Source organism: Mustela erminea, chromosome 6 (assembly GCF_009829155.1).
Source record: "Mustela erminea isolate mMusErm1 chromosome 6, mMusErm1.Pri, whole genome shotgun sequence".
Classification (NCBI taxonomy): domain Eukaryota; kingdom Metazoa; phylum Chordata; class Mammalia; order Carnivora; family Mustelidae; genus Mustela; species Mustela erminea.
The window spans coordinates 125,354,304-125,378,663 of record NC_045619.1 but is presented as its reverse complement, the minus strand read 5'-3'; the positions used below and the strand labels follow the sequence as shown (position 1 = coordinate 125,378,663).

At 40.2% G+C, this 24,360-nt stretch overlaps 1 protein-coding gene across 11 annotated transcripts in view; it reads right to left on the bottom strand.

The window, feature by feature from the left end:
- The window catches only part of MLLT10 (MLLT10 histone lysine methyltransferase DOT1L cofactor), a 236,313-nt gene extending 218,701 nt beyond the window's left edge, over positions 1-17,612 (bottom strand). For 8 of the 11 annotated variants that reach the window (XM_032349576.1, XM_032349581.1, XM_032349582.1 and 5 more), the window contains exons 1-3: positions 17,123-17,497; positions 16,831-16,990; positions 13,472-13,551 (exon numbers count right to left, since the gene is read on the bottom strand). In XM_032349576.1, the coding sequence (XP_032205467.1) occupies positions 13,472-13,551; positions 16,831-16,990 (240 nt within the window). In that variant the 5' untranslated portion in view covers positions 17,123-17,497. The other 3 variants (XM_032349580.1, XM_032349577.1, XM_032349579.1) reach the window with 3 other exon arrangements.
- Between the last annotated feature and the right edge of the window lie 6,748 nt (positions 17,613-24,360).

The window sequence follows — 24,360 nt, the reverse complement described above, 5'->3', positions numbered from 1 at the left end:
TCTACTAGTTAAAAAGGAAAGGAGGAAGAGGGAAAAGTGGAGGAGAGAGAGGAGGCAGCAGAAGGGGAGACAAGAGGAGGGGGAGGGAAGGAGAGAAGGAAAAGGGAAGAAGATGGAAAGAGTGTAGAGAAGAGAGGAAAAGGGAAAGTGAACTCATGGAAAATTTTACTAACAGATTACCTACATCATTAATCATTTGAAAGATTATATGAAAAAGCAACTGGAGTATATAGGAAGATTTAACCTTAAATAAAGGACATAAGAGGACACCTGGGTGGATCAGTCTGTTAAGCATCTGCCTTTGGTTCAGGTCAGATCATAGACAGGGCCGGCATCAAGTTCCTCATTGAGCTCCTTGCTCAGCAGGGAGCCTGCTTCTCCCTCGGCCTGCTACTCCCCCTGCTTGTGCTTTCACTCCCTCTCTCTCTCTTTGACAAATAAAGTCTTAAAAAATAAATCTTTTTGAAAAGCATCTAGGGGCGCGTGGGTGGCTCAGTCGGTTAAGCCGTTGCCTCCAGCTCAGGTCATGATCCCAGGGTCCTGGGATCGAGTCCCTCATCGGGCTCCTTGCTCGGCAGGGAGCCTGCTTCTCCCTCCACCTCTGCCTGCTGCTCTGCCTGCTTGTGCACTAGTGCACCCTCTCTCTCTTGCTCTCTGACGAATAAATAAAAAAAATAAATAAATAAAATCTTTTTTAAAAAAATAAAAAAGCATCTAAAGAAACAATATAAGGAAAATGAAAATATAAGACCATTACTAATCCCAAGGAAATAAAAAAAATCAGGAGACTTTTAAACAAAATATTTAGATAATAAAATATTACTGTTTAACACCAGTGATTTAATGAAAATTTGTGATATACTAAAAGGCAACTACTAAAACTAATATGTCAAGAATAGCTGCTTATAGGGGCACCTAGCTGGCTCAGTTGGCAGAGCACACAACTCTTTTTTTTTTTTTTTTTTAAAGATTTTATTTATTTATTTGACAGAGAGAGATCACAAGTAGGCAGAGAGGCAGGCAGAGAGAGAGAGGAGGAAGCAGGCTCCCTGCTGAGCAGAGAACCCGATGCGGGACTCGATCCCGGAAACTCGAGATCATGACCTGAGCGGAAGGCAGTGGCCCAACCCACTGAACCACCCAGGTGCCCTACAACTCTTTTTTTTTAAGATTTTATTTATATGACAGAGACAGCGAAAGAGAGAACACAGAAGGGGGGGGTGGGAGAGGGAGAAGTGGACTCCCTGCTGAGAGGAGCCTGACACAGACACACAGACGCCGGGCTCGATCCCAGGAGCCTGTGATCATGACCGGAGCTGAAGGCAGACCCCTAATGACTGAGCCACCTAGGCATCCCAGAGCACACAACTCTTAATCCTGATATGAGAGTTCAAGCCCAATGAGGGGTTTGGAGATTACTAAGAAAAATAAACTTCAGGGCGCCTGGGTGGCTCAGTCCATTGGGCATCTGCCTTTGGCTCAAGTCATGATCCTGGGACACTGAGATTGAGGCCCACTTCGGGCTCCTTGCTCATTGCTTCTCCTTCGAACCCTCTCTCCTCTCGTGCGCACTCTTCTGTCTCTCAAATAAATAAATAAAATCTTTTAAAAAAGAAAGAAAGAAAAAGAAAAATAAACTTCAGGGGCGCCTAGGTGACTCAGCTGCTCAAGTGTCTGTCTTTGTCTTTGGCTCAGGTCATAATCTCAGGGTCCCGGGATCAAGCTCCATGCTGGCTCTCTGCTCAGTGGGGAGCCTGCTTCCTCCCCTCCCTCTTCCCCCCACCCCTGCCTGAGCACATGCATATGAGCGATCTTCCTCTCTAATAAAATCTTTAAATTTTTTTAAAATATACTTTAGAAAACAATAGCTGCTAGGGCGCCTGGATGGCTCAGTGGGGCTTAAAGCCTCTGCCTTCCTCTCAGGTCATGATCCCAGAGTCCTGGGATCGAGCCCCGCATCACGCGCTCTGTTCGGCAGGGAGCCTGCTTCCTCCTCTCTCTCTCTCTGCCTGCCTCTCTGCCTACCTGTAATCTCTGTCTGTCAAATAAAATAAATAAAATCTTTAAAAAAAAGAAAAAAAAGAAAGAAAAGAAAAGAAAACAATAGCTGCTTATACTTTCTTTTTAGAAATATGCAAGTAAACACCAGAAGGAGCAGCCAAAAGAGGTTGCTTCTGGGCAATGAGATTAGATTTCAAGAGCCAAACAGCAAAGTACTGTTTGCTTTGTGTGAGAAGTTTTCGGTAACACCTGACTTTAACTATGCATTTATTACTTTAATAAACATGGAAAATAAATCTTAAAAAAAAAGAAATTAAATCTAAACTTAAAAAAAAGGGGCGCCTGGGTGGCTCAGTGGGTTAAGCCTCTGCCTTTGGCTCAGGTCAGGATCTCAGGGTCCTACAATCAAGCCCTACATCCGCCTCTCTGCTCAGCAGGAAGCCTGTTTTCCCTCTCTCTTTGCCTACTTGTGATCCCTGTCTGTCAAATAAATAAATAAAATCTTAAAAAAAAAAAAAAAAAAAAAAAAGGTGGGGCGCCTGGGTGGCTCAGTGGGTTAAGCCGCTGCCTTCGGCTCAGGTCATGATCTCAGGGTCCTGGGATCGAGTCCCGCATCGGGCTCTCTGCTCAGCAGGGAGCCTGCGTCCTTCTCTCTCTCTCTCTCTGCCTGCCTCTCAGTGTACTTGTAATTTCTCTCTGTCAAATAAATAAATAAAATCTTAAAAAAAAAAAAAAAAAAAAAAAAAGGAATAAATAGATACCATATGCTGGGCAAGGTATCTAAATATTCCTATGATTTCATTTCTCTTACTAGTTGCATAGACAGGTTAGAAAAGGATAAAACAAGTGTTAAGCACCTACTTCATGTCAGACATTATGCTAGGCTTTTCTCATAGTAAATAAGAATCAAGAGAGACAACAGGAACTGACCATTTACTATTTTATCTATGGTGATAAGCACTACGTCTGTTAACTTTCTAAAAACACCTCTTCTGGGGCACCTGGGTGGCTCACTGGGTTAAGCCTCTGCCTTGGGTTCAGGTCATGATCTCAGAGTCCTGGGATTGAGCCCAACTCTCGGTGGGGAGCCTGCTTCCCCCTCTCTTTCTGCCTGCCTCTCTGTGTCCATGCATGTGTTCCTGCTCTCGCTGTCTCTTTCTCTGTCAAATAAATAAATAAAAACTTTTTAGGGGCGCCTGGGTGGCTCAGTGGGTTAAAGCCTCTGCCTTCAGCTCGGGTCATGGTCCCAGGGTCCTGGGATCGAGCCCCGCATCGGGCTCTCTGCTTGGCAGGGAGCCTGCTTCCCTGCCTCTCTGCCTGTTTGTGATCTCTATCAAATAAATAAATAAAATCTTTAAAAAGAAAATAAAAAAATAAAGTATACAAGCTTTTAATTATATATGAAATTTTAAAACTGCAATTGTCTTCTTGCACTCAGAAATCAAAGATATATAAATCTGAAAACAATTTTCAATTATGTAGATAAAGGTTAATCTCCAGTACCAGAAATAAAAAAGAAAAGCTGAGGTTCCTGGGTGGCTCAGTGGGTTAAAGCCTCTGCCTTCCCTTCGGCTCAGGTCATGATCTCAGGGTCCTGGGATCGAGCTCCGCATCGGGCTCTCTGCTCAGCGGGGAGCCTGCTTCCTCCTCTCTCTGCCTGCCTCTCTGCCTACTTGTGATCTCTGTCTGTCAAATGAATAAATAAAATGTTTTAAAAAAACAAGAAAGAAAGAAAAGAAAAGCTAAAAAAATGAGTATTAGTTGAAGCCAAGGCAGTAAATGAAGATACCTGACCTATTATATACCTCAGAGACTGGAATTGACTATGACACTAGCACAGACCCTAGACACACACACACACAAAAGAAGTTCTAACTGGGTTCCCTGCACAAGGACAAGAACTGCTAAAGGCCTATTAAACAACCAAAGGGGAATGAATCTATCATAGAAAAACATGGCCTAGGGGGCACCTGGGTTAAAGCCTCTGCCTTTGGCTCAGGTCATGATCCCAGGTCGTGGGTACAAGCCCCACATCGGGCTCTCTGCTCGGCAGGGAGCCTGCTTCCTCCTCTCTCTCTCTGCCTGCCTCTCTGCCTACTTGTGATCTCTGTCAAATAAATAAGTAAAATCTTTAAAAAAAAAAAAAAAGGCAAAAAGAAAAACAGGGCCTAGACTGGTAAGACTAGAGAAGGTGCACTGAAGTGAGATGCTGGTTCTGAACATCAGTAGAGGGGTCACTCTAGAAAAACCAGAAACTCAGTTGATGCTGAGAGTGTGTGGTACCCAAAAATCCATTATCTAAAGGGTACCAGATTCCAGTCAAGAAACAAACTTAAAAATTACTCTGGAGCAGTGAACCCCAGTAGGCAAACTCTGACAGAGTCTGGTTACCAACCCCAAAACCATTCTACCGTTCTTCCGTCCTAACAAAATGCCCATTTTATTCAGTTCTTCAACTGACCCATATTTTGAAGTCTAACAACGAAAAGCCAACAAAATTAAGCAAAATGTATTGACTGGGACTTCAGGAAAACAAGAAAAGAAGTCAGCTGGGAAGAAAATCACTTTTTAACTTTACCATCCCCCCTTCTACCTGGAACGTCATTCTGCAGGTCACAATGACTACAGTTCTAGCTGCCATGTTCTGACTATGGGTCACCCCTGAAAATGAAAACCATATGCTAAGGTTGGCATAGTAGGAGTGCAAATAAAGCCTGATGCCTAATGATATCATAGAGTTGTCAAAAAAGGCTTTTAAAAGCCTTCTGAACTCCTTTTAAATGAAAGAATTCATAAATCTGTAAATTCCTGATTTGCAGAAGCTACTGTAATCTCGTCTTTGTTAGGGGCCAAACATGGTTCTTCAAAGACAGCAATGCATAAACTCCCCACAGTTACATCTTTACTGTGCTCCTAGCAGAAAAGGAATCCACAGAAGACAGCAACTCCTGAGAATTAGTTCACAACCAAAAATTACAAAGTATATGAAGATCCCTACACCACCATACTTAACAAACAAAACAAATGAAAGAATTCTAAAATCTCTGAGAAGTATTAAAATTAGTTATTTTTAGGGGTGCCTGGGTGACTCAGTGGTTAAGCCTCTGCCTTCAGCTCAGGTCATGATCCCAGGGTCCTGGGATCCAGCCCTGCATCAGGCTCTCTGCTCAGCGGAGAGCCTGCTTCCTCCTACCCTTTCTCTGCCTGCCTCTCTGCCTACTTGTGATCTCTGTCAAATAAATAAAATCTTAAAAATAGTAAATAAACAAACAAAATTTAAAAATAAAATAAGTTGTTTTTAGTAAGCTCTATGACCAATGTGGAACTTGAACTCATGACTGTGAGATCAAGAACTGCATGCTCCACCAAGTGACCCAACCAGGTGTCCCCAAAATAAATTACGTTTTAAATGTTCAAATAATAAAGGAATATCATCCATAAAGCAACAACAGCAAAGTATTATGGAAAAAAAGGCAGGGCACCTGGGTGGCTCAATCATTAAGCATCTGCCTTCAGCTTAGGTCATGATCCCTTGGTCCTGGTATTGAGCCCCGCATGGGGCTCTCTGCTCGGCAGGAAGCCTGCTTCTCCCTCTCCCACTCCCCCTGCTTGTGTCTCTGTCAAATAAATAAAATCTTTAAAATAAAAAAAGGCAAAATGAAAAATACAATACATATTGTAGATATGATTCACTCAGAAAAGAAATTCACTGCCTGGGTTAACAATAAGCATAAATCTCAAGACAGAACTAAAGAGATTATCCATAATGGAGAGATAAAAATGAGAGAGAGAAAATATGAAAAAGAAATTAAAGAGAAAATATGAAAGAGAAATTAAAAGACACAAAGAGGGGCCCCTGAGTAGCTTAGTCCATTAAGTATCTGCGTTCAGCTCAAGTCATGATCCCAGCATCCAAGGATGGAGCCTAAAGTCAGGTTCCCTGCTCAACAGGAGTCTGCTTCTCCCTCTCCCTGCTCTTGCGTGTGCACGAAGTCTCTCTCATTCACTCTCCCTCTCAAATAAATAAAATCTTTTTTTAATTTAAAAAAAATATAAGATATGAAGAAAATAACAAGAATCCCAAGCACATACCTAGGTAATAATTCCAGAAAAAAATTAAATGCGGTGACACTTGAAGAGAAGAAAATTTTCCAAGATAAAAAAAAAAAAAAAAACTGAGTCCACAGAATGAAAAAGCCAATCAACTCTGAAGCAGGATAAGCACTATGTCAACAGATTCTCTATTTATCACAATTAGATACCAGAAGACAAACTAGAATAAAATCTTTACTTACAGAAAAACAACAATGACTCTAGAACTCAAACTAGCATAGAAGAGAGCAAAATAATAATATTCTTAGACACAAAAAGACAAACATAGCTTGCTTACTACTTACTAGATAAACACTGGAGGGGACCCTAGAACTGTGTAAAAATTTTAAAAAAGGAAATGACCCATAAAGCAGCAAGGTAAAAAACTGAGTTGAACAAAATTTTATTCATGTTAATAATAACTGGCAGCTAACTGGCAGCACTGGCTAGCTGCTGCGGCCCAGCATCACAAATATACTGCATATCACTAGTCTGGGAAAAGATCAAAATAGAGGGTTTGAAATATGCATTCTACTGAATACATACTGCTTTCACACCACGGTAAAGTCAAAAAATCCTAAGTCAGGGGGCCATCTGTTCTATATGACCTCACTTAGATAAGGAATCTCAAAGAACCAGTGTCATAGAAACAGAAAATAGAGTGACGGATGCGAAAGGCAGGGGATGGTGGGTGGGGAAAGGGCATGAGGTGGTCTATCAAAAGGTAAAAAACCTTCCACTTATACACTAAGCTCTGGGAATGGAATATACAGCATGGTGACTATAATTAATAATACTGTATTGTGTATATGAAAGCTATTAAGAGTAAATCTTTTTAAAGTTCTGTGTACATGTGTTTTTAAGTAAGCTTTATACCTAACATGGGGATTAAACTCACAACCCTGAGATTAAGAGTCCTATACTCTACCAACTGAGCCAACCAGATGCCCTAAGAGTGAATCTTTAAAGTTCTAATCAAAAGAAAAGAAAACTACAGGGGCGCTTGGGTGGCTCAGTTAGTTAAGCATCTGACTTTGGCACAGGTCATGATCCCACAGTCCTGAGATCAAGCCCCGCATTGGGGTCCCTGCTCAGGGGGTAGCCTGCTTCTCCCTCTCCCTCTCTCCCTCCTCCCCATGCACGCAAACAACCCAGCCCTGTTCCTGCTCTCTCTAGCTCTCGCTCACTCTCTGAAATTAATAAAATCTTTAAAAAAAAAAAAAAAAGAAGTTTGTAACTACGTGCGAATGGATGTTAATTAATCTTTTAATAATCATTTTGCAATATACATATACACATACATATATATAATCAAATCATTACACTGAATACCTTAAATACCTATATTATACCTATACAATGTTATAGATCAATTATATCCCAATGAAACTGAAAAGAACTAGAGAAATGGTCTCAACAGGGGCGCCTGGGTGGCTCAGGCATTAAGCATCTGCCTTCAGCTCGGGTCATGATTGCAGAATCCTGGGATGGAGCCCCACATCCGACTCCGTGCTCCATAGGAAAGCCTGCTTCTCCCTCTCCCACTCCTCCTGCTTGTGTTCCCTCTCTCATTCTCTCTCTCTCTTTCTCTCTGTCAAATAAATAAATAAATCTTTAAAAAAGAAAAAAAAGAAATGGTCCCTACAGATACCAAAAAGGTAACTCAGACTGGGGAGAGTACAAAAAGTATTTCAACTTCGTTTTTTTATTTATTACTTTAAAAAGGCAAGATTTGGGGCAAATATGAAAAATCCACCTTAGTTCATTCTGGATAGGGAATATTTATTTTATGTCCTATAGTCATACTTATTTATGACATACATATTAACATAATTTTACTTAATAAAATTAAATATAAATACACAATACAGTTAAGTATATACTTCAGATGGTTTTACACATTTATAGTGACTTTTTTGCATTATGTATTTTCATTAAGCAAAAATTAAAAAATAAAATGTGGAGGAGCCTGGTGGCTCAGTCAGTTAAGCATCTGCCTTCAGCTCAGGTCATGATCCCAGGAGGTCCTGGGATCAAGCCCCACATTGGGCTCCTTCATTGGTGGGGAGCTGCTTCTCCCTCTCCCTCTGCCTGCCACTCCCCCTTGCTTGTGGTCGCTCTCTCTGTCAAATAAATAAAATCTTTTAAAAAAAAATGTGCAACCCTAGGTCAATCCCTAAAATCTTGATTTACATTCCACTAGCAGTTCTTCCCCAACAATGTTGAGAAGCCAGGAAGAACTCTAATAAAAAGAGGCAGAACAGTAGGAAAAAGTTACATCTCACCTCCTGTAGAAACAGTCTTTTCATCTAGAGCTAGAGTAGCAAAACCTAAATAATGCAAATTTTTTTTTTTTTAAGATTTTATTTATTTATTTGACAGAGAGATCACCAGTAGGAAGAGAGGCAGGCAGAGAGAGAGGAAGGGAAGCAGGCTCCCCACTGAAAGCCCCATGTGGGGCTCGAACCCGGGACCCTGAGATCATGACCTGAGCCGAAGGCAGAGGCTTAACCCACTTAACACACTTAAGCCACCCAGGCGTCCCAATAATGCAAATTCTTAATGGACTTTTTGGCCATTTTATTTTGTTGCACAATCCACTTTCACAATGTTTTCAAAGTAGAATATTTAAAATCTAACATATCCTCTTTAATCCCATTAAAAGTATGTAAATGTTATAAATGTATGTATAAATGTATAAATGTTATATAAACATTTCCAGTAAGTCTCTTCAGCCCAAGATAATTAAGAACAAATACCCATTAAATACAAAATAGTCATCAGAGGTTTAACCTCTAACCACCCGAGTGTGGTTACTAAACAATGTTAAGATAAATCAAAAATCGGGGCGCCTGGGCGGCTCAGTGGGTTAAGCCGCTGCCTTCGGCTCAGGTCATGATCTCAGGATCCTGGGATCGAGTCCCACATCCGGCTCTCTGCTCAGCAGGGAGCCTGCTTCCTCCTCTCTCTCTGCCTGCCTCTCTGCCTACTTGTGATCTCTCTCTGTCAAATAAATACATAAAATCTTTAAAAAAAAAAAAAAAAAAAGATAAATCAAAAATCTTCAGCTTGGGGCACCTGGGTGGCTCAGATGGTTAAGCATCTGCCTTTGGTTCAGGTCATGATCCCCAGGTCCAAGTCTCACAGCAGGCTCCCTGCTCAGCAGGGAGTTTGCTTCTCTCTCTCCCTCTGCCTCTCTCCCTGCTTGTGCACGCTCTCCCTCTCCTTCAAATGAATAAATAAAGTCCTTTAAAAAAAAACCTCCAGCAAAAATACATGTTCACTTGAGGTAAATAAAGCAATCTTACTGCTGTTAACTTTTTTTTTTTTAGGATTTTATTTATTCATTTGACAAAGCAGAAGAGCACAAGGAGGGGGAGCAGCAGAGAGGAGAAGCAGGCATACTCTCCAGCAGGGAACCTGATGCACAGCTTGATCCCAGGACCCTGGGATCATGACCGCAGTCTAATGCAGACACAACCAAAAAAGCCATCCTGGTGCCCCATCAGGTACTTTTTCTGAACAATGAGTGCCAACCTACGAAGAGTCTCCCCTAAAAACCAACAAAATTCGGAGTGCCTGGGTGGCTCAGTGAGTTAAGCCTCTGCCTTCAGCTCCGGTCATGATCTCAGGGTCCTGGGATCAGGCCCTGCATTGGGCTCTCTGCTCTGCGGGGAGCCTGCTTCTGCCTCTCTGCCTGCTTAGGAACTCTGTCAAATAAATAAATAAAATTTAAAAAAAAAAATTCAATCTCTAACTTTTACTCTCCTCTTTCCTCACTTGTTCAATATGCAGTCTAATCCTACAATCTCTACTCTGTTCAGTACCTATAATGGAGAGTTCTGCCCAAAGGAACTACAACTGTGGTCTCAGAAACTTTTCTCAGTTCTTCAGTATCCTTATAGCAATGTCACTATCAACTATTCCTTCCTGAGAAACCAACTCTTACTACTGCAGGCTCTCCTCTCCTGACAGTTTATTTTCCATGCTTCTTAACTTGTTCTCTTACTCTCTCCAAGTGTGGATATTTACCACAGCTGGCTTCATTTTTCTTTTCTCTAACAACAACAAAAAAATAATGTCATTTGGTTCCCAGTCTTCCTTCTATGCAGCTCCAACTCTCTAACTTGACTCCATTACTTCAATTCTAAATTTCCACTGAAAAACCCTAGCATCATCAAAACCAACAGGCCCAATTTTAGTATATGTGCTGCTGAAGCGAGCACAAAAACGAACATGCCCAGAACAGAACTTCCTTCATTCATCAGACTTGCTGTCCTTTCTCTATTACCATTACTCTATGACTATTAATGGTATCATCATTCCAGTGATAAACCTTGATACTAAAAACCATCTCTGATTATTCCCTTCCTTTAACCAATATCCATTTGTCATTTCACCCTTCAAAACGCTCCCTCCCTTCCTTCTACTCACATTTTTAGTGTAATATCATCCTAAGTCTTTCGGTTTTTAATCTCCCCCTTCAAATCCATTCTATATACTCCAAACTAATTGTCTGAAATTAGAACTTTATTATTCTGCCAAGGTACTATCAGCTCATAAATCCCTTCTGAGAAGTGAGCTATCCCAAACCCAAAGACATCTCTCTGTGTCTAAGAAACCCTATTACCTAGCCATGACTCGTTGGTCCAGCGCTAGGCACCTTATCCAAGTCAACCCAGTTTTGGTTTTTTTTTTACCCAAAGGAACATGAGACTCAGCATGAGATTTAGTCTCTTGAAACTGGAAACAGAAAATATTAGGAGCTGAAGTATAGTCACTTTCACCATAGGAGGCAATACAGAACATGATGGCTGAGAGCTTAATCACAGCCCAGCCTCCAACTAGATATGCATTTCTCTTAAACCATGATGTCTTTATCCATAAAATGAGAACAAAATACCTCAAGGTTTGATAAGATGATTAAACCAGATAATTTTCACAGAACATTTAACATAGAATCTGACAGTAAACAGCCTATAGCAGAGAAAACCTGCAGAAAGGAAAAGAATAAAGCAGACACACAAAAGCAGAAATAAGATTAAGACTAATTCAATTCTTGGGGTACCTGGCTGGCTGACTCAGTCAGTAGAGCAACTGACTCCTCATCTCTGGGTCATGAGCTCAACCCCCACCTTGGCATAGAAATTACTTTTAAAAAAAACAAAGTAATAATTACCAAAAGGGAAGGATTTACTTTAAAAAAAAAAAAAAAAAAAAAGACTAATTTGGGACACCTGCGTGGTTCAGTTAAGCGTCTAGCTCTTGGTTTCAGCTCAGTTCATGATGTCATGGGTTGAGGGACAGAGCCCTCAGCTGGCTTCTCACTCAGTGGGCAGTCTGCTTGAAAGATTCTCTTCCTAGGCTCCTAGGTGGCTCAGTTACTTAAGCTACTGCCTTTCGCTCAGGTCATGACCCTGGAGTCCCAGGATGAGTCCTGCATTGGGCTCCCAGCTCAGTGGGGAGTCTGCTGACCCTCCCCCGCCATGCTCTCTCTCTCTCATTCTCTCTCAAAATAAATAAATAAAATATATATTTTTTTTAAGATTTTATTTATTTATTTGACAGACAGAGATCACAAGTAGGCAGAGAGGCAGGCAGACAGGAGGAAGCAGACTCCCTGCCAAGCAGAGAGCCCGATGTGGGGCTCGATCCCAGGACCCTGGGATCATGACCTGAGGCGAAGGCGAGACTTTAACCCACTGAGCCACCCAGGCGCCCCAATAAATAAAATCTTTTTAAAATAAAAAAATAAAAAACATAAAATGCCCTTTTTCTGCTTATTTGGGCTTAAAATCAGTTTTTGTTTCTCACAAAGGACCTTCTCTTTTATAACTACACGATAGGAAAATAAAGTTGCACCTCTTCTTTAAAACCTCAAATGGCCCCCACATCCTAAGAAATAAAGCCAAAATAAAATGTATTCTTCAGTATTTGTAAGTTAACTACCTCAATTCACCTTGGTATCTTGACCATATCCTCAGAAAAAATAAAGGAATTAAAAACGGGCAACAAGAGGCATTTACGGCAAATAATACTGGCTTCCTACCATTCTCCATTCACAGACCTCTTTATCTGACCTCTTCATATCCACCTTCTTATTTTCTCATCTTTCTCTGGCTTTGCTTGAATCTCCTGTGCCATCCCTTGGAACAGCCTCACCTTACAATTAGTGTTTACTAATGATTTAAAGAATAACTTCTTTGGCTTGGTGACCCAACTCCAAAACCATAACATGCTACAAAGAGGAAAAAAACAAAAAGAAGACCTATGTATACATCAAGTCCTGAGATTTATGAGTTCATCCTCTTCTTACTATTTCCCATTATCGTAATGCCAGTATAGCTGTAATTCTGCTACAGTGCATTCTCACACACAAATGAAACGTATGAACAGAATACTGCTCTGAGATGCCTGAGTGGCTCAGTTAGTTAAGCAACCGCCTTCAGTTCAAGTTAGGATCCTGGAGTCCCAGGATCAAGTTCTACACTGGGCTTCCTGCTCAGTGGGGAGTCTGTTTCTCCTTCTGACCCGCCCCCCTTCTCTCTCTCAAATAAATAAGTAAAATCTTTTAAAAAAAAGAATACTGCTCTGAGTCTCACAATCCTAGACAGGCTACTTAGCCACTATTTCTGATCAAAAACTGCCTAGACAAAAACAAAAGCTTCCATGCTACCATGTAAACGGAAGTTGAAATGTTTGTTTTCTACCTCTGTCAAATCCTCTAGTCAATACCAAAAAGAAGGAACTACCATATTGCAAATGGCAATACTTTTATATGATTAATGAAGATCAAATCTATTTCTCCCTGATATTTCCAAAACGTCAACTGAAAAAAAAAAAAAACGCTTTGAGCCAGAAAGAATAAACATACCACCCTCATGACTACAAGAAGTTTACAAGTGTTCAGAAAGAAGATATCCAACCAAGTAAAAAAGGAAAATTTTTATGTCGCTTTGCCAAACAAAGACTGAATGTCTGAAAACACTGAGCATTCAAAGTTAAAACTATACACATGCAGATACAGTAAAAAGAATACAGTGGTTAAACTCTTGTGTTTTATTAAACAGAACCTAGCAGAATTATCACCTTAACTTCCTTATGTTCTATTGCCAATTTAACCCTTCAACAGCAGACAGAGCTAAAGCCCAAATATGACTTTATGTTTTATCCATTCAAAGTATCCCCCAACATATACTTATGTGGTTCAATTTGTTTTTCACAGTTTATAAAACTGGTTTAAAACTGTTAAGTCAATATTTGGCCCAAATTCAGTATTTGAACAAAAGACCGAAAACCCTTCAAACTGAAACGTAAGTGTGTGGCATCCTAAGCTACTCATTTAAGAATTTTAATGTTTCTGATAAACAGTTCTTACCACTCTGGCTGCTCTCTCCTGAGATTCACATTTCCTGCAAAACCATGGTCCAGTGGGTACTTGAACAATGCCATAGCAAGCTATTGGGAAATAAAAGATTTTAAAACATATTAACATTTTTTATATTATGGAAAATAAATACTCTTTCAAAGCCCTCTAAAATAATTACCTCTCAGACTATTCACATAAAAATGCCCATTTTTCAAAGAATGAAAACATATTTTTATTTACCACATATGTTATCACCTAATAAAAACTGCATGACATTTTGGAGTTTAAGATTTTATTTATATATTTGAGAGACAGATTAAAAGAGATAGCACAAGTAGTGGGAAGAGGGCTAAACAGGCTCCCCACTGAACATGGAGCCCAACATGGGGCTCAATCCCAGGACCCTGAGATCATGACCTGAACCAAAGGCAGATGTTTAACCGACTGAGCCACCCAGACCCTCCTGTATGACTTTTTTTTTTTTTTTTTTTTTTTTTTGTCAGAGAGAGTGAGCACAGGCAGACAGAGGCAGAGGGAGAAGCAGGCTTCCTGCTGAGCAAGGAGCCCGACGTGGGACTCGATCCCAGGACGCTGGGATCATGACCTGAGCCGAAGGCAGCCGCTTAACCAACTGAGCCACCCAGGCGTCCCCTGTATGACATTTTAATAGAAACATTAAAAGACCAGCCTTTTGTTATTTTAGATAAGCATAACCATTAAAAATTATACTTAATATTTTATGATAATGAGAATATTAAGTAAAATTTAACACAAAGACTTTTTACAAAGAATAACTCAGAAAGAAATTCATTCATTCCTATATCCTGCAATTTAAAGAGCAAGCATTTTAGAGATGTCTAATGAAAATATTTCCAAATCACCTGTCAAAATAAGCACCAAATATTGCAGAAAAGAAAATGAAATGTATTGTTAAACATGACATGCTTCCATTTGTATAAATTGTCCAGAATAAGCAACTCAATAGACGGAAATGTACACTGGTTGCCTAGAATTGGGAGAATTGAGAAAAAATGGAGAGTAACTGTTAATGGGTCCAAGGTTTCTTGTTAGGTTGATGAAAATGTTCTAAAACTGGGGTGCCGGGGGTGGAAGGGATGGGGTGGTTGGGTGACAGATATGGGAAGGGTATATGTTGGAGTGAGTGCTGCGTATTGTGTAAGACTTATGAATCACAGACCTGTACCCCTGAAACAAAAATTTTAAAAAATAAAATAAAATTGGGGTGCCTGAATGGTTCAGTCAGTTAAGAGTTCGACTCTTGATTTAGGCTCAGGTCATGATTTCGGAATTGTGAGAATGAGTCCGGCCACCTGCTGAGTGCTGGGCATGGAATCTGCTTAGGATTCTCTCTCCCCCACTGTAGCCCTCTAACCTTCCTCTTAAAAGAAAATAAAGAGAAAAAGAAAAAAGAAAATGTTCTACAACTGTGTGGTAACTAGATGTAAAACTCTGTGAGTGTACTAAAACCAGTGGACTGTGCACTTTTAGTGGATGAACTGTATGGTATGTGATCACATTTCAATAAGACCATTATTTTAAAAAGTTTATTTCTAAACTAAATTTCTAGAAATACAATGTGAATATTCCAAAAAGTGATTTTAGTAGATCTAAATTTCATTCTAGTTTTAAAAACTTGATATTTAACTAACTCAAAGTTGCAATTTTCCCAAAAACCTAGAACACTAATAACCAACTGCTGTTTTTGGATGAGCTTCCTCTGAGAAAGCTTGCAATATTTTAAATACTGGAAAGCACTAAAAGAATACAAAATCAGCACAAATTTTTCAAACTCCAAAAGCTAAACTTGTAATTCCTCTTAAAATGTGTAAACATGTCAGTGTAAAAACGTCCTAACAGGCAAGAAACACTGCATCAATGTCCAAAAACTTTTCTATTAACCCAGAAGTACTACTTCTAGTCAAAAAAACTTGAAGCTTAAAGGAATGTTATCTATAGTAGGACATGACATTACCTATTCCAACTTGATAATTCAGAATCCAATTCCTAAGAAATACCTCCACAAACACCAATGAACACTGTGATGGAAACGCTAATATATCAGCTCTAAAACCTTAAAAATCAGTATCAACATTGTTTTCACTCCTTAAAAGAAGGAAGGTGTGCAACTTTGATGTTTGTCTAAATACAAAGGAGGATAACTGCACTCTGGTATTTAATTCACTATCTCTTAAATCTCCCTTACCTATTCTGAGATTTCATTCTAGAAAGAATGCACTTTAAGCCCCTTATGTTTAGGCTTTCTCTCATTCAATAGTATCCTTTCCAATACACTACTAAATATTTGCATCACTCAATGCCAAATTCAGAAATGGGAAGCAGGGCGGGTTGGTGAGTAACAGAACGAATAGAAGAGACACCCAAAAATTATGTAGGTTGTTTCCTTACCACATGTAATAGATAAAGTCCGAAATTTTAATGGGCAGAAAACTCTCTTACTAGTGTCCTCGGCTTTTTTGTAATATCCAAAAAACTCACCGAATGGAAACACCCAGAAATAAGCTAAGAAGCTCCCCAAGTCACTGGCCGCACCACTACCTCCTCTTCTCTTCAGTCACTTAAGCTGAGGAAGTGGCTAGATGGAGCCTCAACAGCCTCATCCACCAGCGCAGGGCAGCTGAGCCAAGCCACTCCTGCAGCAGCACGACCGCGGCAGCGGAAGGCCGCCGTCTTCTCCGCACGACGCTCCCGGTCCGCAGCAGCAGGGTCTCCGCCAGAAAGCTTGGGGTGCAGCAGCGGCGCCTCCCCTCCCTAATCTAAAGCGCCCAGGCAACCCCCCTGCCTCCGCGACCCGCCCCGGCGCAGCGAGTGGCATTCCCGAGCCTGACTCCATGCCACAGGAAGTCTCCAGACACACTGCGGCAGACGGGAGCAGGCAGAGAAGGGGGAGGGGCTTCCGATTCCAAAACCAAACCCACGGCCACCGCGACTCCACCAAGGGGCGCACACCCACCCCCCGCCGCCCCCCGAGCGCAGGCCGCGGACCCGCAGCACCCCCCTGTACGCTCCCCCCCCAACCACCGCCCTCGTTAAGTCTCCAGCCCCGGCTCCAGGGGCAGGCGGCGGCCAAATGACACTTGAGAGAGTGAGCGCAGAATCACATGACAGTCCAGGCCACACGCACTTTCTCCCACATGCACAGCCCACACCCCCTCCGCCCCGCCGCGGACCCTCCGAGTCAATCCCGGGCCGCGGAACGGGGCGGGGGCGGGGGCGGGGCGGGGCGGGGGGAGGGGCGGCAGGGGAACTGGCAGTTGCTGCCAAGGTGGGGGAAGCGGTGACGGTTGGGAGAAGGCCGGGTTCGGCCCGGCGGGCGGTTGGGTGTTTACCTTGATGCACCGCGACGCTGCAGCCGTGCCCGTCGCAATAAACCAGCGGGTTCTCGGCCCAGCCTCTCTCGTCTGAGCAAACGCAACAGCCTCCAATCATCTCCTTCATACTATGGGAGACCTCGTCCTCCAGTGACACGGGCCGGTCGCTAGAGACCATCTAAGAGGGAGTTGGGGGGACCATTAAAAAACACATGCAAGCCAATTAGTGCTTCCCCCCGAAGAGCCACCCGCACCCCCGCTCCCTTCCCTACGTCCCCGGCCCCCGCCCGCCTCTCGGCCGCTCGCTCACTCGGGCTTTGCCGCTCAGTCACTCACGTTCCGCACAGGAGTCAGGAGCCATGTCCTTGCTGACTCCCCCCACCTCCCCTCCACCGCCTCCTCCGCCTCCTCCGCCTCCTCCTCCTCCTCGTCTTCTTTCCTCCCCACCTCCACCCGGCCGCTAACGCAGGAGCCCGGAGAGGGCACACATAATCAAGTAGGCCTCCGCACAGGCGCACTGGGGGGGCTCCCGCTGGGCCAGGGGCAGCCAGGGAGGGGAAGGGGGCTGCGCTTCCTCCTCCGAGCGTCACTCGGCGTGCGCGCCCGCCCTGCGGCCGGCGTGAGGGAGAAGGCCCGGGAGAAGCAAGGCCTGCGTGCGCGCCGCCGCGTCCGGCCCGCAGCCCCGGCCTACCTCCCGGCCCTTTCCCCTCCCCCGCGCCGCTCGCTACCGCCGAGGTGTGCTAGGGGGTGGGGGTGAATGAAGCCGGCGGCGCGCTGAGGCCGGAACAAGCCTACGAGAGTCCGCGGGGGCGCGCACGCGGGGGCGGGGACGTTGGGGCCGCCTGCTGCAGCGCCGGTCGCGCGGGCTGTGCGTGCACGTCTTGAACCGGCCTCAGAGAGAGGGAGGGGAGGAGGTTGCTGAAGACCGGGAGGGAGGGGTTTTTGTCAGAGTAGCTGGAGGGTACTGACTCCCCTGGAGCATCTGCCTGCATTGAGAACCTACCTGCGGACCTTATCCTCAAGAGCTGGCCGGTGGATAGCAAGAGTAGGGCAAGTATGCCAGCTTCCAAGAAGGGTGCAGTGAAGCATGGCTTCCTGCAGTTGGCCGCACTAACTTCACAGTCCTGCCGAAGCTTCTCCACCCATTAAATTCACATCCTGGACTCTACCCAAAGTTCACGCAGTGGAAGTGCCACCAGATCCGCAGCCCATTTACAGACCACATTGGCCCCCAAGACAAATGAAAGTGCATCACAGAGTGAAGGTCAAAAGCCTGGGTTAGGGTAATACTCGAAAGAAGGAACACCAACGATACCTTCAGGTTGCTGTGTAGGAGTACAAATGGTTGTTAATCAAGAATTAGCAATACAATGTGGTGATCTGGAAAATGCAGTAATATGATACCAAAGAATAAAGGAACCCCAGTTCTAGTCAGTCAACAAATGATAACACAAGATAGGAGAGTCCAGGTTTGATTGAGGATTTTTCTGATCCGGCTCTGTACTCCAAATTTACTCTTGAAAATTTTAACGTCACTTATTTTTTTAAGGTGATTTCAGTGGCAGAAAGATGGGAGCTCACTCCTCACAGATAGAAAATGGATTAGGCCTGTCTGAATAGATTAATTAGCCAGATACTACGCAGTTTTGAGCTGTAAAATCTTCCACTGTTGCCCTACCCCCTATGTATCCTTGTAAGCCCAAGGCTGATTTTAGGTAAAAAGTGTCTAATTATGAAAGTTTAGCATGAAATAGGAATATACATTGTTTAAGTGACAGGCATACTTACAAGGTGAATTAATGGCTTAGGTTAATAATGTGCGGGTACAAAAATGGTTGTTTATCAGGAATTAGCAATATAATGTAAAGATCTGGAAAATGGAGTTACTCAGTGCTAAAGGAAGACGGACACAAGTTCTCCCAGTCAGTCACCAAAAGGTGACTGTTTTAATCTTTAAAAGGATTCCAAATGTTCTCATAAAGGAAAAAAAAAATGGTAGCATGGCTGTTTTTTCCATTTCAAATTAATTGCTAGAAATCTAAGAATTATAATAGATATTACACAATGCAAGCATATGTTACAAATATATTCAAACATTCTAAAAGCTAAGTGAAATAGCTACAGTAACAGAAATCTACTAAAAGTGTAAGGGAAAATGTACACTAAAGATACATACAAAAATGAAAATTCTCTTTTAGCTGTTAGGTCATTGGGAGAACATAACAAAAAGATTACATACTTATACATGCAAATTCTTTTGGGGGTATGGCAGCAATTAATAAATTGCTGAACATCTAATAATTATGTTCTTAAAATGCCATTGATATTTGTAAAATTAAAACCACCTTCACACAAAACTGTATTGAATTGTGTGTCTTAACTGTGTATTTTATCTTTACCCTTTTACAAGGGATACCAGTTCAACATCCAATTCCTGCTCAGGCTCAGACTTCCAATGAAGAGTAATTTTGAGTTAAAATCAATGTGAAACTTCCCTTCCCAAACACTGCGGTCAAACCTTAATGCACTAAATTATTCAAAGATATATTCATTTTATTTTTAATGCATTGGAGCCTAGTTCTTATAAAAGAATTAATTTATATGTAGAGAAGGATAGGTACTTTATCCTATGGTGTAACAATAAAAGAAATATAGGTAAACACTCTTCAAAATAAAACACATCATAAGAAATTTTGAAAATTTAGAAAAATAGAGAACATACACTATTTCATAAGAACAGGCCTATATATAAAAAACAGCATGAAACTTTATTAAAGATGTACATATAAATGTAGACAAAATATGTCAAATTATTTAAAAGTGATATTTAACATGTTAAATGTTGAGTTATGAAAATTATAAGAAAAAATATAATGGGTGTAAATAGGCCCCTCTAATTTCAACTCACCTACCAGACACAGAACTTTTCTTGTATATCAAAAGTATAATATTTAAAATATTTCTATAAAATATTATGTGAAAAGGAGAATAACAGACATTATAAAACAGTTCAGATATACAGTTAATTATCCATTAATTAAATATTTATTGAACATTTACTGTGAAGCAGGGACTGTTTTGGATACAGGAAATACAGTAGTGAGCAACTTATATTTGTCCTTTGTGTGAGATATATACCCATTCACACATAGCTATCTATCTATAGATATATCTCTGTAGAGAAACACATATACATAGACATGTATATGATTATTGAATATGCTAATTCTCATATCATAGAATGGATAAAACTTATAAATTGCCATAATTGTTAAAGTACAAGTAAGTTTTTAAAAATACATGGTAATAGGGGAAAAAAGGTCCATGGGATTGATAGAATACTTCATAGAAAAGGACAATTTCAGTCTTAAAATAATGCTACCCTTTAAATCTGATCCCTCATTCTCAAAATACCTTTTGAAAAAAAAAAAAAAAATATATATATATATATACACACACACATATCTAGTATCTAGTACCTGTAGAACAAAACAAAAGCCTGTTGTCCTCAGTATTTTCACATAACAGCAGCTATTTCAGTACTGGCTCATCTATTTCTCTGAACTAATCATCTGAGGCAAACCACAAAAAACTCAAGTAAAGTATTTTATGATGTAACCTCTAACCCTACTATAATGGGAAACTGTATTTTTTTTCTTTATGGGTAATATATCTTCTTATAATTTTCTTTATCCCTCAACCTAGGAACCAAATTTTTGGATTTCCTTTTCAATAATCATTTTTGTAAGTAGATACTATGAAAGAAATATTTAAAACTAAATTTGGTTCATAGGTTGGTATTGCTTGGATTTATCCCACTTTTAAAATTGTTTTATTTCCCTTCTGTTTGTGCACATTGTATTTAGTCTATTATATCCATTGTTGAGGTATATTTCTATAATGAGGTATAGAAATTGATGTATATTTCCATAATGTTAAGACTAAATGCATTTTCCTTAACTCAGATTCTTGACCTCTAAAAGTGCTTAAAATTCTATATTGGCTCTGATACTAAAGTTTTAAAAACAGAAGGCAATTGACACCGAAATTTTACAACAAAAAGCAAGTATTAGATTTCATTCATCTACTAAACCTCACCAGAAACTATAATCTTGTTTCTAAATAAATAATTTGGAGAATGTAAAAAAGACAGTATCTTATGATCTGTACAAACTTTCAGATATATCCTCTTTTCCATAAAGGAATCCCTGAATAAAATTTTCATTTTCTCAGTTGGTACCCAAAGTTTCCTGCATTTTACATGAAAAGTTTATCAGCCATGTGTGTATTTATGCTAGTATGATAAAAATATTGAAGTACTTCTGAAACTAGTTTTATTAATCTCACAGTAAGTGGATGTTGTGTCTTTATACTAGATACAAACACACACACAGCACCTATATTATGGAGTACTATTAGAAATTTCATTAAAAAGTATTCAATTCAATTATGTCTTCAATTGATATTCTGATAATGGCTTTGGGGAAATTCCATTTAATGAAGCATGTTGATCTTACCAGGTGACTTTTTTTTAATTCACCATACCACCTAGCAAGTCTCTTGCACGTAGTAGGCCCACAATATTCATTTAATCTATGATTCTTGTGCTTAAAAGCTCATTGCAATCTGAGTCTTATTCTCCAAAGCAAGACTTTATTTTGTATGTTCGACCGAACTAAAATATTTAAGTAATGAATAATAGAAATATTCAGATAAATTGGTCTCTTTAAAAAATCTTTAAGATTTTCAATAATTGAAATTAATATTGGTGAAGTTTTTATTTACTGGGTAGTTTAGAATTGCCTATATTTAAGTAGTCCTCAAATGTTAACCACCTTTTCATGTAAAAGTCATCATTTTCTTAAAAAACAGACTCTCACCTAGAACCAATCACAATTAATATTATTGTGAGATACACTTAAAAATTGGAAAGTTTAGGTAGGTAATTCTGAAATTTAAATTGTACATGATCTAAATTTTAAAATAATTTTAAGAATCAGGGCCTAATATTTACTTTAAAAGGTTTGGCTTGGTTAATCTTGTGTTTGGCTTCGGAGCTACTCCTTCTGCTATAAAATTGATACATATTGGTTGTATTTACATTTTTTAGTAAAACACCATGTAATTACCAATAAAAAAATAATACCTAAAAGATACCTTTAGATTTCCTACACATTGAATAAACCTCAATAACATTTCAGAGTTGGACTATTTTTTCCCATGATCCAACAATACTTAAGGATGCTGAGTGTCTGACTTTTCAGAGAATCATCAATATAATGTAAGAAGTGTGAGGTCGTTCCCATTTTTTTACTGACACTGAAGATATGCATTTCTGTTACAATTAAAGTGTGATTAAAGTGACCTTTTTAGGTGTCTGTTTATAGAAGACAATAAGGTTATGTAGGTGAAAAGATTCTGGACATAGAAAAGAGGAAAATCAGTTTTTGCAATGGAAGAGACCTTGAAAGAAATGAAACAGATCTTGGACTTAAAAAGAGAAGAAGAAATTAAACTGAGTTGCTAAATACTATTTGCACCAAAGAAGATAACTTTTTAAGATTTAAATGTTTTCCTCTCTGAATGGAGCCACTGCTTAGCAAATCCAGAAACAAGCCCAAGAATATGTTAATTAACTGCATTGTGTCCCAGAAAGAATGAGGTTGACAAATTCATTTTTTTATTCCTTCAATCAATAAACTGTTTGCCTATCATATCTTAGATATTTCTAAATCTATAATATGTATATTTATCTCTCAAAATTGTACAGTAACAGTGCCAAGGTCCAACATGGCCCCATAGGGTGAATCCTATGAAGCTTAACATTCTTGGCAAATTAAACACACAAGCCTCCGATCACTTTTTGTCAGTCTTACTTTACTGTGGCGCTTAAGAGCCAGAATGTAGGCAATCTTTATATGGCAGCCCTTTACTCCAATTAAAAAAAAATCAGTGGTCTTTGGTATAGGCACAAGTGGAAAATATAATGACATAATATTAAAGAAAGGTATTAGGAAGACTGACCAGGAATGCTACTTATCCCTCTCCATCCCCACCCCCATTCATGCCCTTTTTTCCACCCATTTGTTGTTTTTCTCACAAGTATATCATGACTTGTAACACATTTTTTTAATTTTCAATGAAACCAAAAAATGTCTGAAATACTAAAATATGTAAAAAGATTCACCTTCTACAATCAACTACATAGCAGATAAACTTCTAAAGCTATTCTAAATATTCAAAGACTTATAAATAAATAAAAAATGTAAATTGAATCCAAGTAGTTAGGGAGGGGGACTATGGGAGGATGAGTGTGGAAGGAATGAACAGATTGAGAATACCTCATTTTCTCTGTTCAAACCTTTCCATGGTCATACTTCAAACGATTTCTTATATAGCAATTTCTCCTTATACCTCCAAATAACTGAATAATTTCCATGAGGAAATGCAAGTTTTAGGAAGAAGATGCGCAAAATGAAAGTGTTCAAAAGCAAAAAACACCTCTATATCATTTCAAATGCAAAATTACAATCACCACTACCTTTAACTGACTCTTAAGGGTTCTTTTCAAACAGATGCTATTTATGAACATCATCTGTTAACTTCTTTCTTGTAATTCAAAACTCTTGTCAAATGATGTTTTCATGATGACGTGTAAATATAATATTCCATTAGAGATCAATTCTAATTGGTTTTTAAAAATCCACCTTGGGAAACAGTGCTGCATCATACACAGACCAGTAATGGGTATTTTAGAAGGAATTTCCGCAAAGTCTATTATAAATCTGAGTTAAAATTACCCTCTTGCCCTAGTAAGGTTTGGGCCAAAGGATTGAAATTATTTCTTCCTGAGTTTTCACGCACGATGACTTTGGTCTTGTCTTCAAGACTCGCGAGCACTTGTTGGAAATCTTCATTTTTTAGAACTGTGAAGTTTGCCAGAAATATTTTTTCCACATGTCTCACAAAGGAAAACAGAGTTTCGTAGGTGGGTTGCAATTGTTTCCAAAACGTGGTTTAAAAGCAAATGACACGTTTTTCCCTTTTGAATTTCACTGTTCTTTTGAAAACGCATCTCAGGGTAAGAAATGAAGCCTGTTTTTGTTAAGGGTAGCTCAGGCCCTGCTTTTAAATTTTACTTTGTACACAACAAAGAGCTGAATAATAACAAATAGAGACAGCGAAACATGCTTTTCCGAACTCCTTTGAACCCCGACATTCACTTTCGTATCCATACGTTAAAGATATTTAAAATGATAAAATCTGCTCTAACTTTCCGGATCCAGAAAAAAAAAAAAATTGCCCACATTTGTCTCTATCTAGTTATCACTTTATAAACAGATCTGTGCTGCTTTCCCTCTTTTAACGTGTGAGTTGCAGGCTCGCCCAGCTTCCTCCAATTTAGCGGCACGTTGTAAAGCCTCCTTTCTACAGGGTCTCGAGTTGGAAACCCCTCGGTGGCCGAGTCTGATAATAAAACTTGCGGCGCCGACTCGACCCGGCCCGAGCGTTGGAGTTCGGGGAGGTGGGGGTAGGGGTCGAATTGGG